Source organism: Protopterus annectens, chromosome 9.part0 (genome assembly GCF_019279795.1).
Source record: "Protopterus annectens isolate FY-2018-M chromosome 9.part0, PAN1.0, whole genome shotgun sequence".
Classification (NCBI taxonomy): domain Eukaryota; kingdom Metazoa; phylum Chordata; order Ceratodontiformes; family Protopteridae; genus Protopterus; species Protopterus annectens.
The window spans coordinates 1,426,081,140-1,426,101,150 of NC_056743.1; the positions used below are offsets into that span (position 1 = coordinate 1,426,081,140).

General features: G+C 43.1%; 1 protein-coding gene across 2 annotated transcripts in view; it reads right to left on the reverse strand.

The window, feature by feature from the left end:
* Positions 1 to 20,011, reverse strand: part of LOC122812105 (beta-centractin) — a 695,723-nt gene that overhangs the window by 224,534 nt on the left and 451,178 nt on the right. For both annotated transcript variants that reach the window (XM_044084387.1, XR_006366336.1), the window contains exon 8: positions 3,144 to 3,318. In XM_044084387.1, the coding sequence (XP_043940322.1) occupies positions 3,144 to 3,318 (175 nt within the window). The remainder of the gene's footprint in view (positions 1 to 3,143; positions 3,319 to 20,011) is intronic.

Sequence of the window (20,011 nt, forward strand, 5' to 3'; positions counted from 1 at the left end):
AAACATGCGGTCCTGATTTAAAGGAGCATCCAACAATTTAGCTTTAACATGATCAGGCAAAGACTGCTCCTTAAGCCAAGCATGCCTTCTGAGCACAGACACAGTAGCAGCAGCCCTGCAAGAGGCCTCTAATGAATAAAAAACACATTGCAAAGCATGTTTTCCAACTTGTTCAGCAGAATGCATTAAATCCTGTAATTCTTTATTTTCCACACAGTCAGGAATCATCATCATTTTCTGTTTAAGCAGTCCAATAACATGTTGCTGATACCTTAACACATGAAACTGGCAGTTTAAAGCCCTAATGGAAAAGGTTGTAGAAGTGTAAACCTTCTTACCCCATCTATCCAGCACTCTAGTCTCTACCAGAAGGGGTAGGATTTTTAGCAGTAGAAGCCTTAATGCCCTTGAGCCCCTGTGAAATAGTCTCTGGATCTGCAATAGGATTTTTAAAAAGGAACTTGTGGGACTCAGGGACCCTGTAGTATCTGTCAGGTTTTCTGGGAGCAGGAGGCAGGGAATCAGGGGCCAAACTAGATTCCGAAAAAGCATCATCAACAATGTCTAGTACAGGAGGAATAGCTAAAGGCCTATGCTGAGGTAGGAGAAGGAAAGCCCTAAGCCTCTTTTTTGAATATGTAAGGTTTTCCCAAAAGAAAAATCCTCAGGAGGGGAAGCAGAGGGAATGGAGTCCTCTGCATCAGAATCTTCATAAGTAGATAAGGGCAAATCCAGATCATCAGAAGAATCTTCATAAGTAGATAAGGGCAAATCCAGATCATCAGAAGAATCAGAAAAGGGCAAATCCAGATCATCAGAAGAATCAGAAAAAAACTAACAGTGTAAGAAACTTCTGTGTGTGGAAGATTTTCAGTCCATATATTTCTAGTTAATCACTGTATATTAATCAGATCAGACAATAGTAGTAGAAGTAGCGAACTTAAACTCGTCTCAAGTCAAAACAAAACAAAAAATAATAATAGAAAATATATAGTTGTACAGCATTACTAAGTATTCGAAAGTAATCCAAGCAAGACAAGCAATCCAAGTAAAACAAAAATAGAGTAATAATTTCCTCACAAGCTTTCTAACTATATATATATATATATATATATATATATATATATATATATATATATATATATACACTTTTTATCAGGCATGGGAGTGGTTTATTGTGCTGTAAAACAAAGCGTTATTGGTACACATGTTAAATTCACATCCCTTCCCCCATCAGTGTGACATTCGAGCTGGTCCTGCCCTACTTAGTAGCTGTCATAATATATAACCCTTATGTACTTTAAATAAAATTTATAATGATGTGGTACCTCTTATTTAACCAGATTATTAAGTCTGTGATTTTTATCCAAGACAATATACTACATGGCTGGAAATATATCAACCTTAGTTCATTTGGCAATGAGAAAATATATATAAATATATACATACACATTTTCAATGCAAAAATCAATTTCTATTTTCATAACCTATTGTTAACAAAGATCGCTTTCGTCCTGATCAGAAGATTCATAATCAACTTCAATCCCAGGCCTCTTAGAAGGCGGGGGGGTTGGCTACCCCTGATTAGAGTTATTAGATCTTCAGCAATTCTTATTTGTTTTTCAGGCATAGAGGCCAGAGCATGTGGCCTGGGCGTCATTTTTTTAGTCATGGATCGAGATTTAGGCCTAAGTAAAGAAGGAGGTGTCTGTTTAACATGCAAGCCCGTAGGCCTGAATACACCCTCAGAAGCCGGTGCCTGAACAGCGGCTCCGGACGTAGAGACATCCGCTGGTTCCATAGTTGAAGCATCGTGTGGCATACCGGACTCCGAATAGGTCTCAGTAGAGGCCTGCGAATTAGAAGTAGCGAGTATCAGGGGTTGCGAAAGCGCCTCACTGAGTACCGGCGAATGGCTTAGAAGGAGAGTCATCATTAGTTTTGGACCTTGGCAGCCTGCCTCTGTCTTTATCTTTGTGTTTTTTTCACATTCCCGGTAGTCGGATAGCTAACCAACATTTCTGGATAATTAAACTGTGAACCGAAATATTTAGAGGTGAAAATATACGGATGACGGATAGTGCGCAGATTAAATAAAGCACAAAACCGACAGCAAGGTACATCGTGGTCAGGGCCTAGGCAAGGAATACAGTACGAATGAAAATATTTATGAACTATTTGCTTTCCACAAGTAATGCAATTATTAACTTTTACTGACATCAGTAAGGAGCAAGAAACAGTTTCCCCAACGGGGTACTTAGCTTTAGTTGAAGACTTCGGTTCTGAAACTCGAAAACGAAAATTTCAGGAGTCGGCCGACCGGCACTTGCGAACTGCTTCGAGCATCGCACGGCAAGAAAAGACTGATGTAATGGCATCGGCTGAATGCTTTATACCCCTGACATCATGGAAGAAGGGACAGCATCCGATGCAGGACCCAAGACTTTGTTAATCAGGCCGACTGAGGGCTACCTGCAAGCAGATAACCCTAATGTAATGACTGCACAGTGAAACACGAAGAACATCCAGCAACGAGAGACATCGTGGTCTGGGCCTAAACAAGTGATGCAGTAAGAATGGAAATCTCGGTGTGGTATTTGCTTTCCACAGCTGAGACAATTGTTAACTTTTTCTGACATTAGTTACAGCAAGAAAAAAGGATCCCCAATGGGGTACTTAGCTTTAGAAGACTTCAACTTCAGAAACGAAAAACTCAGGTAGCGGCCGACAAGCACTCGTGGTAACTGCTTCGGGCTCCTCGGCAAGAAAGACTGATGTAATGGCATCGGCTGCCTGTTTTTATACCACTGACGGCCTGACGTCAGTCCTGGAGTGACAGCAACCGACACAGAAATAGTAAGCCTCTGGCAAGATAACCCAAGTGCGATGACTGCAACAGTGAAACACAAAGAATATCACTTCACTGTCATCCTAAGCGAACACAAGAATAAGGACAACTGTAAATGTCAAATCGCCTTACAATTACTGGACAAGGCCAGAGATAAGTTACTGGAGTAATTTCTGAAGGTGTCAAAGCAATCTTTAACATAACATCTGTATTTAAGATTTTAAGATTTATTTAAAACATAACCACAAACTGTAAAATGTGCTCAGTGCTGCAAAAGGCAGAGAAAAGAACAAACCTTTGAATAACGTAGAGCCTCCAGACAGCACAATGTTGGAAAATAATGTCCGTCTGAGGTCCATGTCAGATTTCTGGATTGCAAATGCCAGTACTTCATGAATTCCTTCACTTTCATCACCAATTAAATCTGGTCTGAAGAGAAGTTCTGGAGCTCGGAAACGAGCAGGACCCACCTATCAATCAAAATGTTACAGCACACCGAACATTAAAATAAGTGTTTGTACGTGTCAAGGCTGGAAAATACCATCACCAACTCATAACATATCAAAATGTGACACTGTAAATGAAACATCAGTGTTATGCATCACTTTCACATGTACTCTCTGAATAAATACGTCATCTTAATTTTCTGTGTAACTATACCTCAGTACAGTGGAGTACTTTGACCACTCCACTTATTTAATTTACTTATTTTACTGTTGATATCTTCCATCCAGCTGTACTTCTTACTGATCCACCAATGTACAGATGCAGCAAGTAAAGCAAAGTCCATGGAATGGTGCAGCAACACAACTACAACTTTAACTAACACAGTCAGTTCCTCACGCCAATGAAACTTCACTAACTGTAATAATAAAACAACAGCAAAAAATTAAAACTATCATCCACCTCTCTGGCATGTCCAGTAAGTGCATCACCAAGGAAGATGGTAAGGACCAAAGTCATGAACTTATTTTCAATCACGTGACCCCTTTCACACAAGATGATCATCATATACAGTACAAGTGTTTGACAGCACGTACTCATTACTCACTATAATTCCAGATGTTTGACTAAAAAGATCCCTGCTGCAGCAGAATTACTAACACAAGTGAATAAGCCAAAGGTGGAGCCCAGTTTTTCTGGCTTTACTAGTCAGGCATCCTCAATGTGGGGACAGACCTCCTCCCAACAAAAATGGTATGAACAGGATTGCTCAGCTGTGAAGAACAGAGATGTCGCACCTTCTGTTCTTTTTGGAGCAAAAACAAAACAAACCAAAAAAAAAAAACATGTTCAAGATCAAGGGAAAGATATCCAGGATGTAACTAAACTAACTGTGGGAAGAAAGTATGCCTCAGTTTAAAATCAGAACTCAAATTCAAGGTGCCCAACAGGAATCATGAAAAGGTTGATAAAGCAGCTCTGTGCCAAAAGTCCTCCTCTGAAAGATCTAAGCCACAGCAAGGGTATACTTATTCTTCAACTTACCTTTCACCATGATGTGAATAAGGACCAAGAGGACAGGGGTCCTTACAGCAGCAGTGTTATTATTCAATTATCTATAATTATTATGAGCACCTTCATACTATCAAAGATCATATCTGAAGAGCAATGGTTAATATATGGGAAGAGAACTAAAGTGGTTAATCTTAGAAAAAGCCTGGTCCTGGGCAAGGAAGCTGGATATCCACTTATCCACCCTCTTATCTGTTGCCGAAAGAGATAAATGGAGATTTAGACTTTCAGGATGAATTACGGAGGTGTCGGGGGCTGTGGAGTCTTGCAAATGTCTGATCAGATTTATCAGACTGTTCTTTGTTCTGGGGGGGGGGGGTTCTTGCTTTTTTTTCAGAACTCACGGTCATTGCTTTTTCAAACACTTGCTCAGCATCAGCTAGCTGGAGTTATTTTGCTTTTTAAAGAGGGTTGTAGAGGGAGCATTAAATCCATCGGCAAACTTGGGGGAGGGCTGAAACATCTGAGAGATCCCTTGAATCAGCTAACCTCCCTCATTACATTTCTTAATGACCTCTGCAGCAGAAGGTCCAAACACGGAGTCTCTCTCCAAAGGAGAATGCAAAATGTCATTTTTTACATCTGGGAAATTTTGAGAATACAATGAAGAAAACCTCCTCATAACAGTTCCAGTGGTAGAACCCTGGAAGTGCTAACAGCAGAATTATATGCACACTTCAAATAGATGGCAGTCACTTGGGAAACTTAAGCAACCAAGTTATACAAGGCAGCCGCCTTCTCAGAAGAGGAAACAGATGCTAGAACATTATTCTCAAAACAAATGCACATAGACTTTAATACATGAGCTTGACAGCTCAGAAACCTAACAACAAGTATTGCAGAATGAATTAGTATTAACCAAATGTTTCGTAGCTGCTGGATCTGATCTCGCATGAGTGTATAAATACTTAGAAGACTGATTAACTATAATCTACCTTCTTTCTTACAGGCAGCTTGTTGGCTATCAGACAAGGTACAGGCTGTGATAAAACATCCTTCAAAGCTGAAAGAACAGGAGTAATTGTCACAGATTCTTCAAACATCAGTTAAAATAAATCACAACACGTTCTTAGTGACTGAGAGACATCATGGTTTTTCCACTGAAACAATGGATTTATTCTGGAAATAGTTTCAGAGAAAGAGAATCCTTCAAATGGACTGGCCAAAAAATACACTCTCCTCAGAATAATAGGAAGAGCAAACAGAATCTGCTGCTGAAGCACTAGCAGCTTGCTGTGGTGGCAAAGACTGTTGGGAAATTTTCTTCTTTTTTTAGGCTAGAAGGAAAAATTTGAACTACTAGCTGTTACATGGTTAAGCAGAAAAAGATAACAGATTACTGGGGAAGCCTGTCAGCAATAGCTAGTAAAACAGGTAGTACTAAAAATTTAAGTTATATACTCATAATAAAGTACAGTTGTGTACACTTACCATAAATGTAGATGTTCGAGTGTATTCACTGTTGCAGTCATTACATTTGGGTAATCTGCTGGCAGGTTGCCCTCAGTCAGCCTGAATTCCAAAGTCTTGGGTCCTGCGTTGGTTGCTGTCTTCTCTTCCATGACGTCAGGTCGTCAGGGGTATAAAACAAGCAGCCGACGCCACTTTCTTTAGTTTTTCTTGCCCCCGATGTTAGGTGCCCCCAAAAAGGTAGCAATATTATATATATATATATATATATATATATATATATATACATATATATATATATATATAGATAGATACATATATATGTATATATATATATATATATATATATATATATATATATATACACACACACACACACACACACACACACACACACATCAATATAAACTTTACCTTCATCTACAAGCAAATACACCATATAGGTTGTAGAAGACAGAGAAGGAAAGATACCTTTAGAATGACAGGGGGATGGCGGGAGGGTAACCTGGACTGCAACAGTAAATACACTTGAACATCTACATTTATGTTAAGTGTACACAACTGTACTATGTTCCTCGTGTTTCACTGTTGCAGTCATTACATTTGGGTAGAATCCCAAAGCTTTGGTTGGGAGGCTGGAGCTAAACAGCATTAGGTGCGGCTAGAAGGCCCTGCAGCACTGCAGTGGCAAAGCCTGCCCTGGATTTAGAGGAGAGAGGCAAATGGTAATGTTTTGTAAAGGTGTGAACAGAACTCCAAGTAACAGCCTCTAGAATGTCTTTGGGTGGTACTCCTCTGAGAAAGCCTGCTGAAGTAGCTGCAGCTCTGGTGGAATGAGACCTAATGCCCTTGGGCACAGGTTTACCATGGTGTAAGTTGCAGAAACGGATGCAGTGGCTTATCCACTTTGAAATTGTCTGCTTTGAAATGGCCTTTCCTTCTGATCCTGCAGTATATGACACTAGTAACTGTCAGTTTTTCTTAGAGCTTTAGTCCGGCTCAAGTAGAATCTTAGCTGTCTGTGTACGTCCAAGGAATGCAGAATTCTCTCCCCTTTGTTCTGCGGATTGGGATAAAAAGTTGGCAGACGAATCATTTGGTTAAGAGCCACACTGGAAACCACCTTAGGCATAAAAGTAGGATTTGTCCTCAGAAACCCTGTCTGGGTAAAATATGATAAAAGACTTTACATCCATGAGGGCCTGTAGCTCTGAAACTCTCCTTGCTCAAGTAATTGCTAGTAGCAGAGCTGTCTTCCATGATAAGAACTTTATATCAGCGGTAGCAGCTGGTTCAAATGGAGGCAGGGTGAGCTTTTCCAACACATAATTGAGGTCCCATGCAGGTAATGGTGATCTTCTAGGAGGCCTTAAAATTTTGACTCCTCAAAGATACTGCTTTAGTAAAGGCTGAGAAAAGATTGGTGGCTCTGTATTGTAATGAGCCAAAATGGCAGATGCATGGATTTTGATTGACGAGAAAGATGGACCTTTGTCAAGCATCTCAGTTAAGTATTGTAAAATCTGAGGAACGTGGTTCTGCTGCATCAGTTCCTTGTGCTTGATTCCAAGCACAGAATCTCTTCCATTTGTCAGCATAAGATTTTCTAGTACTAGGCCTTCTGGCTTCCAAAATGACATCCATTACAGCTTTACTGAGAGGTGTTGTTTGTATGATTACATGATTAGCAATGCTGCCAAGTTCAGAGTCTTTAGTTGATTGTGCAGGATCTGATTGTTTTTCTGGGACAGTAGTTGTGGTCTTTGAAGCAAGGTCCAAGCTGGGTATTGAGACAGTTCCTTAAGACTGGGTACCAGTATTGGCAGGGCCAGTCCAAGGCAATTAATATCATCTTTGGCTTCTCTAGTCTGACTTTTAGGAGGACCTTGGGTAGAAGAGGCAGAGGAGGAAAGGGGTAAACAGATAGGTTTTTCCAACTGAAGGATAGGGCGTTCACTTTCCATGCTTGTCTGTGATAAGTCCTTGTGCAGAATCTTTTCAACTGATAATTTTGAGGCGCGGCAAATAGATCTATGTCTGGGCTCCCCCATTTCTCTGTTATCATGCTGAAGACTTGTGGATTTAGTTTCCACTCGTGAGGATCCATAAGGTTTCTGCTTAAATCGTCTGCCAGAGTGTTCTGAATTTCCTGGCAGGAATTAAGCTTGAAGATGTATTTGGTAGGTCAAAGCTGTGTCCCACAGTGCCATGGCTAATCTGCAAATGGGGTATGAGAGTGTGCCCCCTTGCTTGTTTATATACCACATGACTGTGGTGTTGCTTTATCAGACGTTGTCCTGGATGAAGTAAGTCCTTGAAGGCTGTTAGGGCATTTTGAACAGCAAGCATCTCTTTCTGGTTGATACGTAGATGCATTTGTTTTGGTGCCCATATGCCCTGAATGCATCTTCCTGCCATGTGGGCCCCCAAGGCATAATCTGATGAGTCTGTTGTTAAGGTTTGGCTGGCAGGGGGTAGAGTGAAAGGCCGCCCCATGTTTTGGTGACAGGCCTTTGCTCACCATAGAAACTCCTGCTGCAGGTAGGGAATGAGAGGAATCATTGTTTCCAGACTGTGTGAATGTTGACTCCATAGACTTTTTAGGTACCATTAAAGTTTCCTCATATGCAGTCTTGCAAATGGAATTAGTAGGATGCAGGATGCCATGAAGCCCAGAGCCTGCAGAATTTGTCTTGCAGAAGACTGGGTTTTTGTTGCCATCAGTTTGAAGTAAGTAGTCAGTTGCCTTTGTTTGTCTGGCGTGAGGTAAGCCATCTGGGCAGTTGTATTCAAGCTTGCACCTAGGAATGTTATCTTTTGAGAGGGTACCAGTTGTGATTTATTTTCATTTATTGTGTACCCTAGGCATGTTAGAAGCTTTTTCACAAACGCCAGGTGTCGAAGAAGAGTGTCCTTGTTCTCTGCTTGAATGAGACAGTCCTCCAAGTAAGGATATATTTGTATACTTCTTTGTCTGCAAAATGCAATTACTGGTGCCAGGCACTTTGTAAAGACCCTGGGCGCAGTAGATAAGCCAAAGGGCAGTGCAGAGAATTGGTAATGCGTTAAGCCAGCCTTGAATCTGAGGTATCTTCTGCACGATTGTCTTATTGGGACATGCAGGTATGCCTCTTTTAGGTCTAAAGTCACCAGCCAAGCATTCCTGCCCAGCATGGGCAGAAGCTGCTTCAAAGTCAGCATTTTGAATTTTGGAATGTCCAGGTATGTGCTCAAAATCGATACATCCAGTATTGGCCGCCAGGTCTTGTCCTTTCTGGGTACCAACAACAGTCGAGTAAAAACCTTGTCCTTTTTCCCATTCTGGTACTGTCTGAATGGCCACCATATCCATGAGGGACGTAACCTGTTTCTGTGACTCTACCCATTGATTTTTTTGGCAGATCTGGCCAACAATTTGCCATTGGCAGAGTGTGGAAATGGAATCTGTATCCGATGTTTAGTACCCATTTGTCCTGGGTTATTAACTGCCAATTTTGAGAAAAAAGTGCTAATTTTCCCCCTATGGGTGCTGCCAAAAGATAAGTGCTTGGTGTAGGCAGAGGGAAGTCATTGGGATTGCTTTCTGTAGGTTTGCGCTTTATCTCCCCCAGATTTGGAGGTGGATGCTCCCCATTGCTTTGACCTGTATAAGTCTTGCGCCTGGTATCTGGAACCCTTAGGGCGTCTAGATTTGCCCCTTTAAGCTCTGTCTGACACAGGAAAGGACCAATTTTTTGTAGGCCAGTGTCTACTGAATCTTGGTGGCTGCACTAGTAAGAAGTCTTTAACAGCTTCCATAGACTTAGCTTTGTCTTCCATTTTCCTTAAAACCTATTCTGCCTTAATATCAAAGAATCATGCTGTAAAGGTGCAACTAGGAATTTAGCTTTAACAAGATCAGGCAAATTTTGTTCCTTTAACCAGGCATGCCTTCTAATCACAGATCCAGTAACTGCGGCCCTGCAGGAGGCCTCTAAAGAATCAAAACCACATTGCAAAGTATGCTTTCCAATTTGTTCAGCTGCATGCAATAATTCCTGCAATTCTTTATTTTCTGCACATTCTGAAATCATTTTCTGTTTCAGAAATCCCATAACATGTTGTTGGTACTTAAGCATATGAAATTGACAGTTTAAGGCCCTGACTGCCAAGGTTGCAGATGTATAAACCTTTTTCCCCATCTGTCCAGTGCCCTTGAATCTCTGTCAGAGGGGGTAGGAGTTTTTGCTGTTGAGGCCTTAACTCCCTTTGGACCCTGTGAAATAGTTTCAGGATCAGCAGCAGGGTTTCTAAATAAAAATTTATGCGAGTCAGGGACCCTGTAATATCGGTCAGGCTTACTGGGAGCCAGAAGTAAGGAGTCAGGGGTCAAGCTTGACTACGAAAACACATCATCCACAATGTCTAAAACAGGGGGAATGGCTAAAGGCTTGTGCTGAGGGAGAAGGAAATCCCTGAGCCTCTTTTTTGATTCTGAGAAGTCTTGACTCTCCCAGTGAAAATGCTCCCTCAAAGTATGCAAGGTTTCTCCAAATGAATAATCCTCAGGAGGAGATGCAGATGGAATAAACTTCTCAGCATCAGAATCCTCATAGGGAGATATAGATAATTCCTGATCAGAAGAGGAATCAGAAGAAATAGAAACCTGATTTGAATATTCATAATTAGAGTCTTGCCTAGGCCTCTTATCTGGAGGGGGATGGGTACCCCTGATCAAGGTAATAAGGTCTTCAGCCATTTTGATCATCTGTTTTTTAGGCACAGAGGCCTGTGCACGTGGCTCATGCATCGGTTTCTTAGTTTTAGAAGTTGCTTTTGTCTTTGGTTTTGCAGCTGTCGTCGGTTTGATGTACAAATGTTGAGGTCTGAATAGACCCTCAGAAGCCGGTGCCTGCTCAGCGGCTCCGGACCCATCTGAGGGAGATACATCTGTCGGTCCAATACCTTGAGTAACTTGTGGCATGTCGGACTCCACATGGGTGTCGGTAGAGGCCTGCAACTCAAAGGTAGCGGGTATCAGGGGCTGCGAAGGCACCTCACTGAGTACCGGCGAACTGGCGACTGGCTTAGGAGAAGCTTCGTCGTCAGTTTTGGATCTCGACTGCCTTTCTCTGTCCTTTTCTTTGAGTTTTTTTATGTACTCTGGAAGTCGGATTGCTATCAGACGACATGTCTGGGTAGTTAAATCTGTTTCCAAAATACTTTGATGCAAAAATATACAGAAGCTTAATAGTACATTGGTTAAATCTAGCACAAAAACCGACAGCCAGACACGTTGTGATCAGGGCCTAGGCAAGGAATACAGTATAAATGGAAATACTTATGAGGTATTTGCTTCCCAAAAGTAATACAATTATTAACTTTTTCTGACATCGGTAAAAAGCACGAAAAAAGTTTCCCCAATGGGGTACTTAGCTTTAGTGAAGACTTCGGTTCTGAAACTCAAACTCGAATATTTCAGTAGTCGGCCAACCGGCACTTGCGAAATGCTTCTGCTTCGGGCACCGCGCGGCAAGAAAGACTAAAGAAAATGACGTCGGCTGCATGTTTTATACCCCTGATAAAGTACAGTTTTGTACCTACCATAAATGTAGATGTCCGAACAGGATAGCATCTGCAGTCCTAACAAATGGGTTGTCCTGTCGTCAGGCAGCCCTTCGGTCGGCCGGATTCCAAAGTCTGGGTCTGGCCTCGGCTGGTGTCGCACTTCACCCGACGTCATCTCTGCTGGTCTTCGGGTATAAAGGCATCGGCCGACGCCATTTTCCTCAGTGTTTCTACCCCTGATAACCTGACGTCATGGAAGAGAAGATAGCAACTGACGCAGGACCCAAGACTTTGGAATTCAGGCCGACTGAGGACAACCTGCCAGCAGACTGCCCAAATGTAATGACTGCAACAGGACATCTATACATCTTTCCAGGCTTGATAGTTGTTGCTGAAGCACCTACCAAGAGGAGAAAACTGTGAGAGAGGAAAGGAGCCACATTTTGAGATTTTAAGTATTTTATTCTGATTTATTTCTTAGAAAAACTGCATTGCCGCCTACTTGTCGGCGTTTTCTTGCTTGCAAAAGTTGATATCTGTGTTAGAAACAGTATTTAGAACATACCTAGAGAGTGGGTTTATTGCATTTTTTGTGTTGCACTTACTTTAAAATCGTTTTTTCTAAAAACTGCATTTTACCTGCCTCAGACCTGGCACACACGTGTTGGGGTCATTTATTGCACTGCTCTGACTAGTTTGCTACTTGTGTGTCTCTGCTATCCTTAAACAAAAACAAAAAAATCTTGCTATTTTCCCACTTTCCCACTTTCTAGAATTTAAAAAAAAAGTTCAGTTACAGAGTTGCTGTTCAACTGTTTGTAAGTTTCTTGGAGGCGAGTGCTTACTTGGGCTAAAGGGAAGTCTCTTGTGTTCACCAGTGGCAGTGGTTAACACTGAGCAGCCTGCCTGTCCCTGTAGGAGTGGTTACTGCCTAGAAACTGTAGTTTTATTGGCCATTTTGGGTCAATTCCAAACTCCATGATCTCTCTCTCGTAAAACCCTGCAACTGTCTTTTTGCGCGGACTTGTGCACAGAGCAGCATCGGGCAGCGCCGGTTAGCTGCGGTATACTATTCCTGGCTCCGCAAAGTCTGCGCTGGAAATTTTCCCTTAGAACTAGGCAAGCCTCAACTCAAGTGATTCAGATCAACTGCTCTTACTGCAGCACTTGCATAAAGTACAGTTTTGTACCTACCATAAATATAGATGTTCGAGTGCTAATACAGCTGCAGTCATAACAGATGGGTTCTCCTGCCACCAGGCGGGTCCTCGGTCGGCCGAATTCCAAAGTCTAGGTCCAGTGTCGGTTGTCGTCGCTTCTTCCCTGACGTCAGTGCGACAGGGGTATAAAAGAACCAGCCGACGCCATTTTCCTCAGTTTTTCTTGCCCCAGATGTCAGGTGCCCCCAGAAGGAAGGCAATACATAAATTTGTGTAATAAAACAATGCAATATAATCAAAATACAGTAGTTGCAAGCAAATACACCATAAAAGAATACCCCAATCAGGTTGTATGAAGAGGTGTTAGCCAATAGGCCTGTCCCAAGAGGGGAAGGAGGGAGGGAAACCTGGACTGCAGCTGTATTAGCACTCGAACATCTACATTTATGGTAGGTACAAAACTGTACTATGTTCATCGTGCATACAGCTGCAGTCATAACAGATGGGTAGAATCCCAAAGCTAAGAAAGGGGTGGTAGGCACTAGGTGGAACTAGGAGGAGCCAGGATGCCCTGCAAGACTGCAGTGGCAAAGCCTGCTCTAGTTTTGGAGTATAATGGTATGTGGTAGTGCTTGGAGAAGGTATGCACAGAACTCCAAGTGGCTGCTTCCAAAATATCTTTGGTAGGAACTCCTCTGAGGAAAGCTGCAGAGGTAGCTGTGGCCCTTGTGGAGCGAGATCTGATGCCTGCAGGTACAGTTTTACCATGAAAAGAGTAACAAAAGCGTATGAAGTGGGCTATCGATTTTGAGATTGTCTGTTTGGAAATTGGCTTCCCTTGAGCTCCTATAGCATAGGACACAAAGAGCTGTTCTGATTTTCTGAAAGGCTTTGTTCTGTCCAAATAATAGAGCAGCTGTCTGTGGATGTCCAAGGAATGTAGTAGTCTCTCCCCTTTGTTTTGAGGATTAGGGTAAAAGGTAGGTAAGTGTATAGCCTGATTCAAAGCTACCCTGGATACCACCTTTGGCATAAAGGACGGGTTGGTTCGTAAGGAAACTCTGTCCTGATGAAAGATGATAAAAGGCTGCACAGCCATGAGGGCTTGTAGTTCCGATACCTTACGAACTGAGGTGATAGCTAGAAGGAAAGCTGTTTTCCAGGACAAATATTGCAAATCTGTTGAGGCAGCTGGCTCAAAAGGAGGCAAGGTCAGCGTTTCTAGAATGAAATTGAGGTCCCAAGCAGGTATTGGTTGTTTCCTTGGGGGTCTTATATTCTTAGCCCCTCTGAGGAACTGACTTAAGAGGGGGTGAGAGAATAAAGGTGGATCAGTGTTGTATTCTGCGGAAATGGCTGAGGCATGGATTTTGATGGAGGAGAATGAAAGTCCACTGCTTAGCAGCTCAGCTAGATACTGTAATATTTGAGGTAAATTCAGTTTTCCAGGATTCTGGCCCTTTTTCTCATTCCAGTCACAAAACCGTTTCCATTTTGCGGAATAAGTTTTTCTTGCAGACGGCCTTCTGGCCTCCAAAATGACATCCTGCACCTCCTAGGAGAGTAGGGTCTGTTGTGATGTTAAGGAATCTTCCATGCGGCCAGATTGAGTGTTTTCAGCTGACTGTGAAGAGTTTTGAAGCTGTGCTGAGTCAGAAGAAGAGGCATTAGAGGTAGGGTCCATGGAGGAGAATGAGTCAGGCTCTTCAGGAGTGGGTACCAGTGCTGTCTTGGCCAGTCTGGAGCAATGAGAATCATCTTTGGTCTGTCTGCTCTGGTTTTTAATAGAACTTTGGGCAGCAGAGGAAGAGGTGGAAAGGCATAAACTGTCATTGTTGTCCAACTGAAAGAGAGAGCGTCCACTCTCCAGGCCTGTGGATGAAAAGTCCTTGAGCAGAATTTTGTCAATTGGTGATTTTTGTGGGAGGCAAAGAGATCTAATGTCTGGCCTTCCCCATGCTTGAATTATCTCTTTAAAAACTTGAGGATGCAACTTCCATTCGTGTGGATCTGTCATATTTCTGCTTAGGTTGTCTGCCAGCGTGTTTTCCTTGCCTGGCCAGTACTGTGCTTGAAGTTCGATTTGTAATCCCAGAGCCATGTTCCAAAGTGACATGGCCAGCCTGCATAGGGGGTATGAATGGGTTCCTCCCTGTTTGTTTATGTACCACAGTACTGTGGTGTTGTCTGTACTTATCAATAGTTGACCTGGATGCAGAAGGTCTTTGAAAGCTATAATAGCATTTATTACTGCTAGCATTTCCTTTTGATTGATGTGAAGGTGCTTTTCTTTCTGGGACCATTTGCCTTGAATGCACCGATCTGTCATGTGCGCCCCCCAGGCGTAGTCCGAGGCGTCTGTTGTGATGACTTGATTTGCTTGAGGCTTGCAGAATGGGAGACCTGTGTTTGTTTGGCATGCTTGAGCCCACCACAGAAATTCCTTTTGAAGACATGGAATTAGTGGTATTATTGTTTCCAAACTGTGGCTGTGTTGAGACCATAGGTTTTTCAGGTACCATTGAAGTTTCTTCATATGCAGCTTTGCACATGGGATTAGTAGGATGCAAGTTGCCATGAATCCCAGAGCCTGCAGGATTTTCCTTGCAGTCAGCCTGGTGAAATTTGCTAGTGTTCTGAAGTATTGAGTTAGTTACCCCTGCTTCTCTGGCGTGAGGTAGGCCATCTGGGTGTTTGTGTCCAAGTTGGCACCCAGGAAAATTATTCTCTGAGAGGGTATTAGCCTCGATTTCTTTTTGTTGACTGTGTATCCCAGAGAATTCAACAACATTATTACAAAAGCCAGATGTTTCAGAAGTATGTGCTTGCTGTCCGCTTGGATCAGGCAGTCGTCCAAATATGGGTATATTTGTATCCCTTGAAGTCTGCAGTAGGCAATTACTGATGCCAGGCATTTCGTGAATACTCTGGGCGCAGTAGATAAGCCAAATGGCAATGCAGAGAATTGAAAATGGGTTGAACCTGCAAGAAATCGGAGGTATCTTCTGCAATTTTGTCTGATTGGGACATGCAGGTATGCCTCCTTGAGGTCCAATGTTACCAGCCAAGACTCCTTGCCCAGCATGGGAAGAAGTTGCTGTAATGTGAGCATCTTGAATTTTGGTACGAGTAAAAATGTGCTTAGGATGGATAGGTTCAAAATAGGTCTCCAATCTTTTCCCTTCCTTGGTACCAGGAATAGTCTGGAATAAAAACCTTGACCTTGTTCGTGAGTAGGTACCTCTTGAATAGCTTTCATGTCCATGAGATCTGAAATTTGTCTTTGTGCCTCTGCCCTTTGATTGTGTGGCAGGTTTGGCATGCCTCTCATTTTTGGAAGGGTGTGAAAATGGAATCTGTAGCCTCTGTTTATAATGTCCAGGATCCATTTGTCTTTTGTGACAATATGCCAATTTTTTGAAAATAATGCCAGTTTTCCGCCTAAGGGTGCTGCCATTTGAGCCTTGCTTGGCATGCAAAGGGGAAAGTCATTGGGCTTGCTTTCTGAATGGCTGTGAGCTCTTTCTGAATGGCTGTGAGCTATCCTCACTACCTCTTTGTGTAGGAGCTTGCCATTGTCTGCCTCTAAACGATCCTTGAGATTGCCCTCTGCCCCTCGGGCGCCTGTATCTACCTCTTTGGGGTCTGTCCGTGGCTGGAAAGGACCAATTTTTGGAAGGCCAATTTCTACTGAAACGTGGAGGTTGTACCTGTAGAAAATCTTTCACTTTTTGCATTGATTTAGCCTTTTCCTCCATTTTCTTTAATACCTCCTCAGCTTTAACACCAAATAATACATCCTTTTGTAGAGGGGCATCAAGTAATTTAGCTTTGACATGATCTGGTAAGGTTTGCTCCTTGAGCCAGGCATGTCTCCGTATGACTGATCCTGTAACAGCAGCTCTACATGAGGCCTCTAGAGCATCAAAACCACATTGCAAGGTATGTTTACCCACTTGTTCTGCACTATGCATCAAATCCTGCAACTCCTTCAAGTCTGGTTGTTCAGGTTGTGACATTTTGCTGCTCAACTGTGATAACAGAAACTGTTGGTACTTTAGCATATGGAACTGGCAGTTTAATGTCCTCATGGTTAAAGTGGCCAAGGTGTATACCTTTTTCCCCACCTTTCTAAGGATCTGGAATCTCTCTTGGAAGGTAATGGATTTTTAGCAGTGGAGGTCTTAATTCCCTTGGGGCCCTGTGAGATAGTTTCTGGGTCAGCCACATGGCTTTTGTATAAAAATTGGTGTGAGTCAGGAACCCGGTAGTACCTGTCAGGCTTGACTGGGGCTGGAGGTAAAGAATCCGGGTTAAGGCAGGCCTCCGAGTACACATCATCTAGTATGTCTAAGACAGGAGGTATAGCCAGAGGCCTGTGCTGAGGTAGCAAGAGAAAATCCCTAAGCCTTTTCTTGGAATCTGAGTACTCTTGACCTTCCCAGCGGAAGTGTTCCCTTAAGGTATGCAAGGTTTCGCCAAATGAGTAATCCTCTGGGGGGGAGACAGAGGGAATGGACTCCTCTGCATCAGAATCTTCAAAAGGGGAGTAAGAATGTTCCTGTTCATCAGAGTGCTCTGAAATAATGGAGGCCTGGTCAGAGGAGGGGGATTCTTCCTCCACTCTGGGCCTTTTGTCCTGGGGGGGGGGGGTTGAGAAAGTACAGTTTTGTACCTACCATAAATGTAGATGTCCGAACTGGATAGCATCTGCAGTCATAACAACTGGGTTGTCCTGTCGTCAGGCAGCCCTTCGGTTGGCCGGATTCCAAAGTCCGAGTCCGGCTTCGGCTGATGTCGCACTTCACCCGACGTCATCTCTGCTGGTCTTCGGGTATAAAGGCATCAGCCGACGCCATTTTCCTCAGTGTTTCTTGCCCCAGATGCCAGTTGCCCTCTTGGAAGGCTAAATTTTGGGTAAATGCCAATGTTTCCAAAAAGATAGAAGGCAAACACAAAAAATAAGCATGTATGTACATATATACAAACAAATACACCATAAGAGACTCCCCACCAGCTAGCTATTAGGAGGGTAAATACCCTAGGAGTACCACAGAGGGGAAGGAGGGAGGGTAATCCTGACTGCAGATGCTATCCAGTTCGGACATCTACATTTATGGTAGGTACAAAACTGTACTATGTCCTTCATGGATGCATCTGCAGTCATAACAACTGGGTAGAATACCATAGCCAACTAGGGGAGGAGGAAGAATAGATTATGGTGTGGTTAGGATCCCTTGCAGTACAGCAGTGGCAAACCCTGCTCGGGATCTGGAATACAGAGGTAAATTATAATGCTTGGTAAATGTATGCATGGAGGTCCAAGTAGCCGCCTCAATAATGTCCTTGGTTGCCACTCCTCGTAAGAAGGCTGTGGTAGTGGCTGTTGCCCTTGTAGAATGAGGCCTTATGTTCTGTGGAATTGGTTTTCCATGGAAGGAGTAACAGAATCGTATGCAATTTCCTATCCATTTGGAGATTGTCTGTTTGGAAATAGCTTTTCCTTCCCTTCCTGTTGCATAGGCTACAAAAGCTGGTCAGTTTTCTGTTACTTTTGTTCTGTCCAGGTAGTAGCGTAGCTGTCTATGTACATCCAAGGTATGCAGCATTCTTTCCCTCTGTTTTGTGGGTTGGGGAAGAAGGTAGGTAGGTGGATTGCCTGGTTTAAAGACACTCTGGATACCACCTTAGGCATAAATGTAGGATTAGTCCTCATGGACACTCTATCTTGGTGGAAGATTAGGAAGGGTTGTACTGCCATTAGGGCCTGAAGTTCAGAAACCCTCCTTGCTGAGGTTATTGCCAGTAGGAAAGCAGTTTTCCATGATAGATGCTGTAGGTCTGCTGTTGCTGCTGGTTCAAAAGGTGAGTGTCAACTTTTCTAGCACAAAGTTCAAATCCCAAGCTGGCAATGGTGGTTTCCTAGGAGGTTTTACATTCTTGATCCCTCTGAGGAACTGCCTGAGTAGAGGATGTGAAAAGACAGGTGGATCAAAGCTGTATTCTGCTGAAATAGCTGATGCATGTATCTTGATGGAGGAATAGGACAGGCCTGTATGTAGAAGCTCTGCCAAATACTCCAGAATGTATGCAATATCTATAATTGACACATCTTTTCCTCTTTCAGCACTCCAAATGACAAACCTTTTCCATTTTCCTGCATAGTTCCTTCTTGTTGAAGGTCTGCGGGCTTCAAGGATAATGTCTTTAACCCTTTGGGAAAGTTCTGGATTAGTTGCTGCTATGTGATGTTCCATGCAGTCAGTTGCAACGTTTTTAGGTTTGGATGCATGATGCTGTAGTTGTTCTGAGTTAACATCAAAGGCATCAGGGGTATTGACCACATTTTGTCCCGAGACATGCTCCTCAGCAATGGGTACCAGTGTTGTCTTGGCCAGTTCGGAGCTATCAGGATTATCCTTGGACGTTCCTCCTTGATTTTTAGTAATACCTTGTGTATCAAGGGAAGAGGTGGGAATGCATATGCTGTCAGACCTTTCCAGCTGAAGGAGAGCGAATCCACTTTCCATGCAAGTGGGTGGAATGTCCTTCTGCAGAATTTTTTGAGCTGGTGATTGAGAGGGGAAGCGAATAGATCTATCTGTGGCATTCCCCATTTCTTTGAGATGGTCTTGAAGATGTCCGGGTGTAGCATCCATTCGTGAGCATCCGAGGTGGTTCTGCTTAACATGTCTGCTAGAGTATTCTCCTTTCCGGTACAAATATTGCCTGTAACTGGATGTTGTAGCTGAGTGCCAGGTTCCAAAGGTCCAAAGTCATTCTGCATAGGGGTATGAATGAGTGCCTCCCTGTTTGTTGATGTACCACATGACTGTGGTGTTGTCTGTCCTTATCATCAAATGGCCTTCTTTGAGAAATGGTCTGAATTTTGGATTGCCAGTTTTACTGCCAGCATTTCTTTTAGGTTGATGTGCAGGTGAAGCTGGTCCCATGTCCACAATCCTTGTGCGCATTTGTCCAGCATGTGAGCCCCCATCCTAGGTCTGAGGCGTCTGTTGTGATGGTTTGGCTTGCTTGATAGTTGTGAAAGGGTAGGCCTGGGTTTGACTGGCATGCTTGAGCCCACCATAGGAACTCCTGTTTTAGGCATGGGATTAGTGGAATTTCTGCTTCTAGGCTGTGCCTGTGTTGGGACCATAAATTCTTTAGGTACCACTGTAGTTTTCTCATATGTAGTCTGGCATGTGGAACCAAGATTATGCATGATGCCATGAAGCCCAAGGCCTGCACAACTTTTCTTGCTGTTAGCTTGTTCTGTCTTGTTAGTGCCAAGAAGTAAAGAGGGAGTTCTTTTTGTTTTTCTGCAGTTAGGAATGCCATTTGTTTTACTGTGTCCAATTCTGCGCCCAAGAATGTCCTTGTTTGGGATGGTATCAGCCTTGACTTTTGTAAATTGACTGTGTATCCCAGTGCTTGTAGCAAGTAAATGACCCTTTGTAAATCTGTTGTCAGCTTGCTTTTGTTGTCCCCTTGTAGCAGGCAGTCGTCCAGGTATGGATACATTTGGATT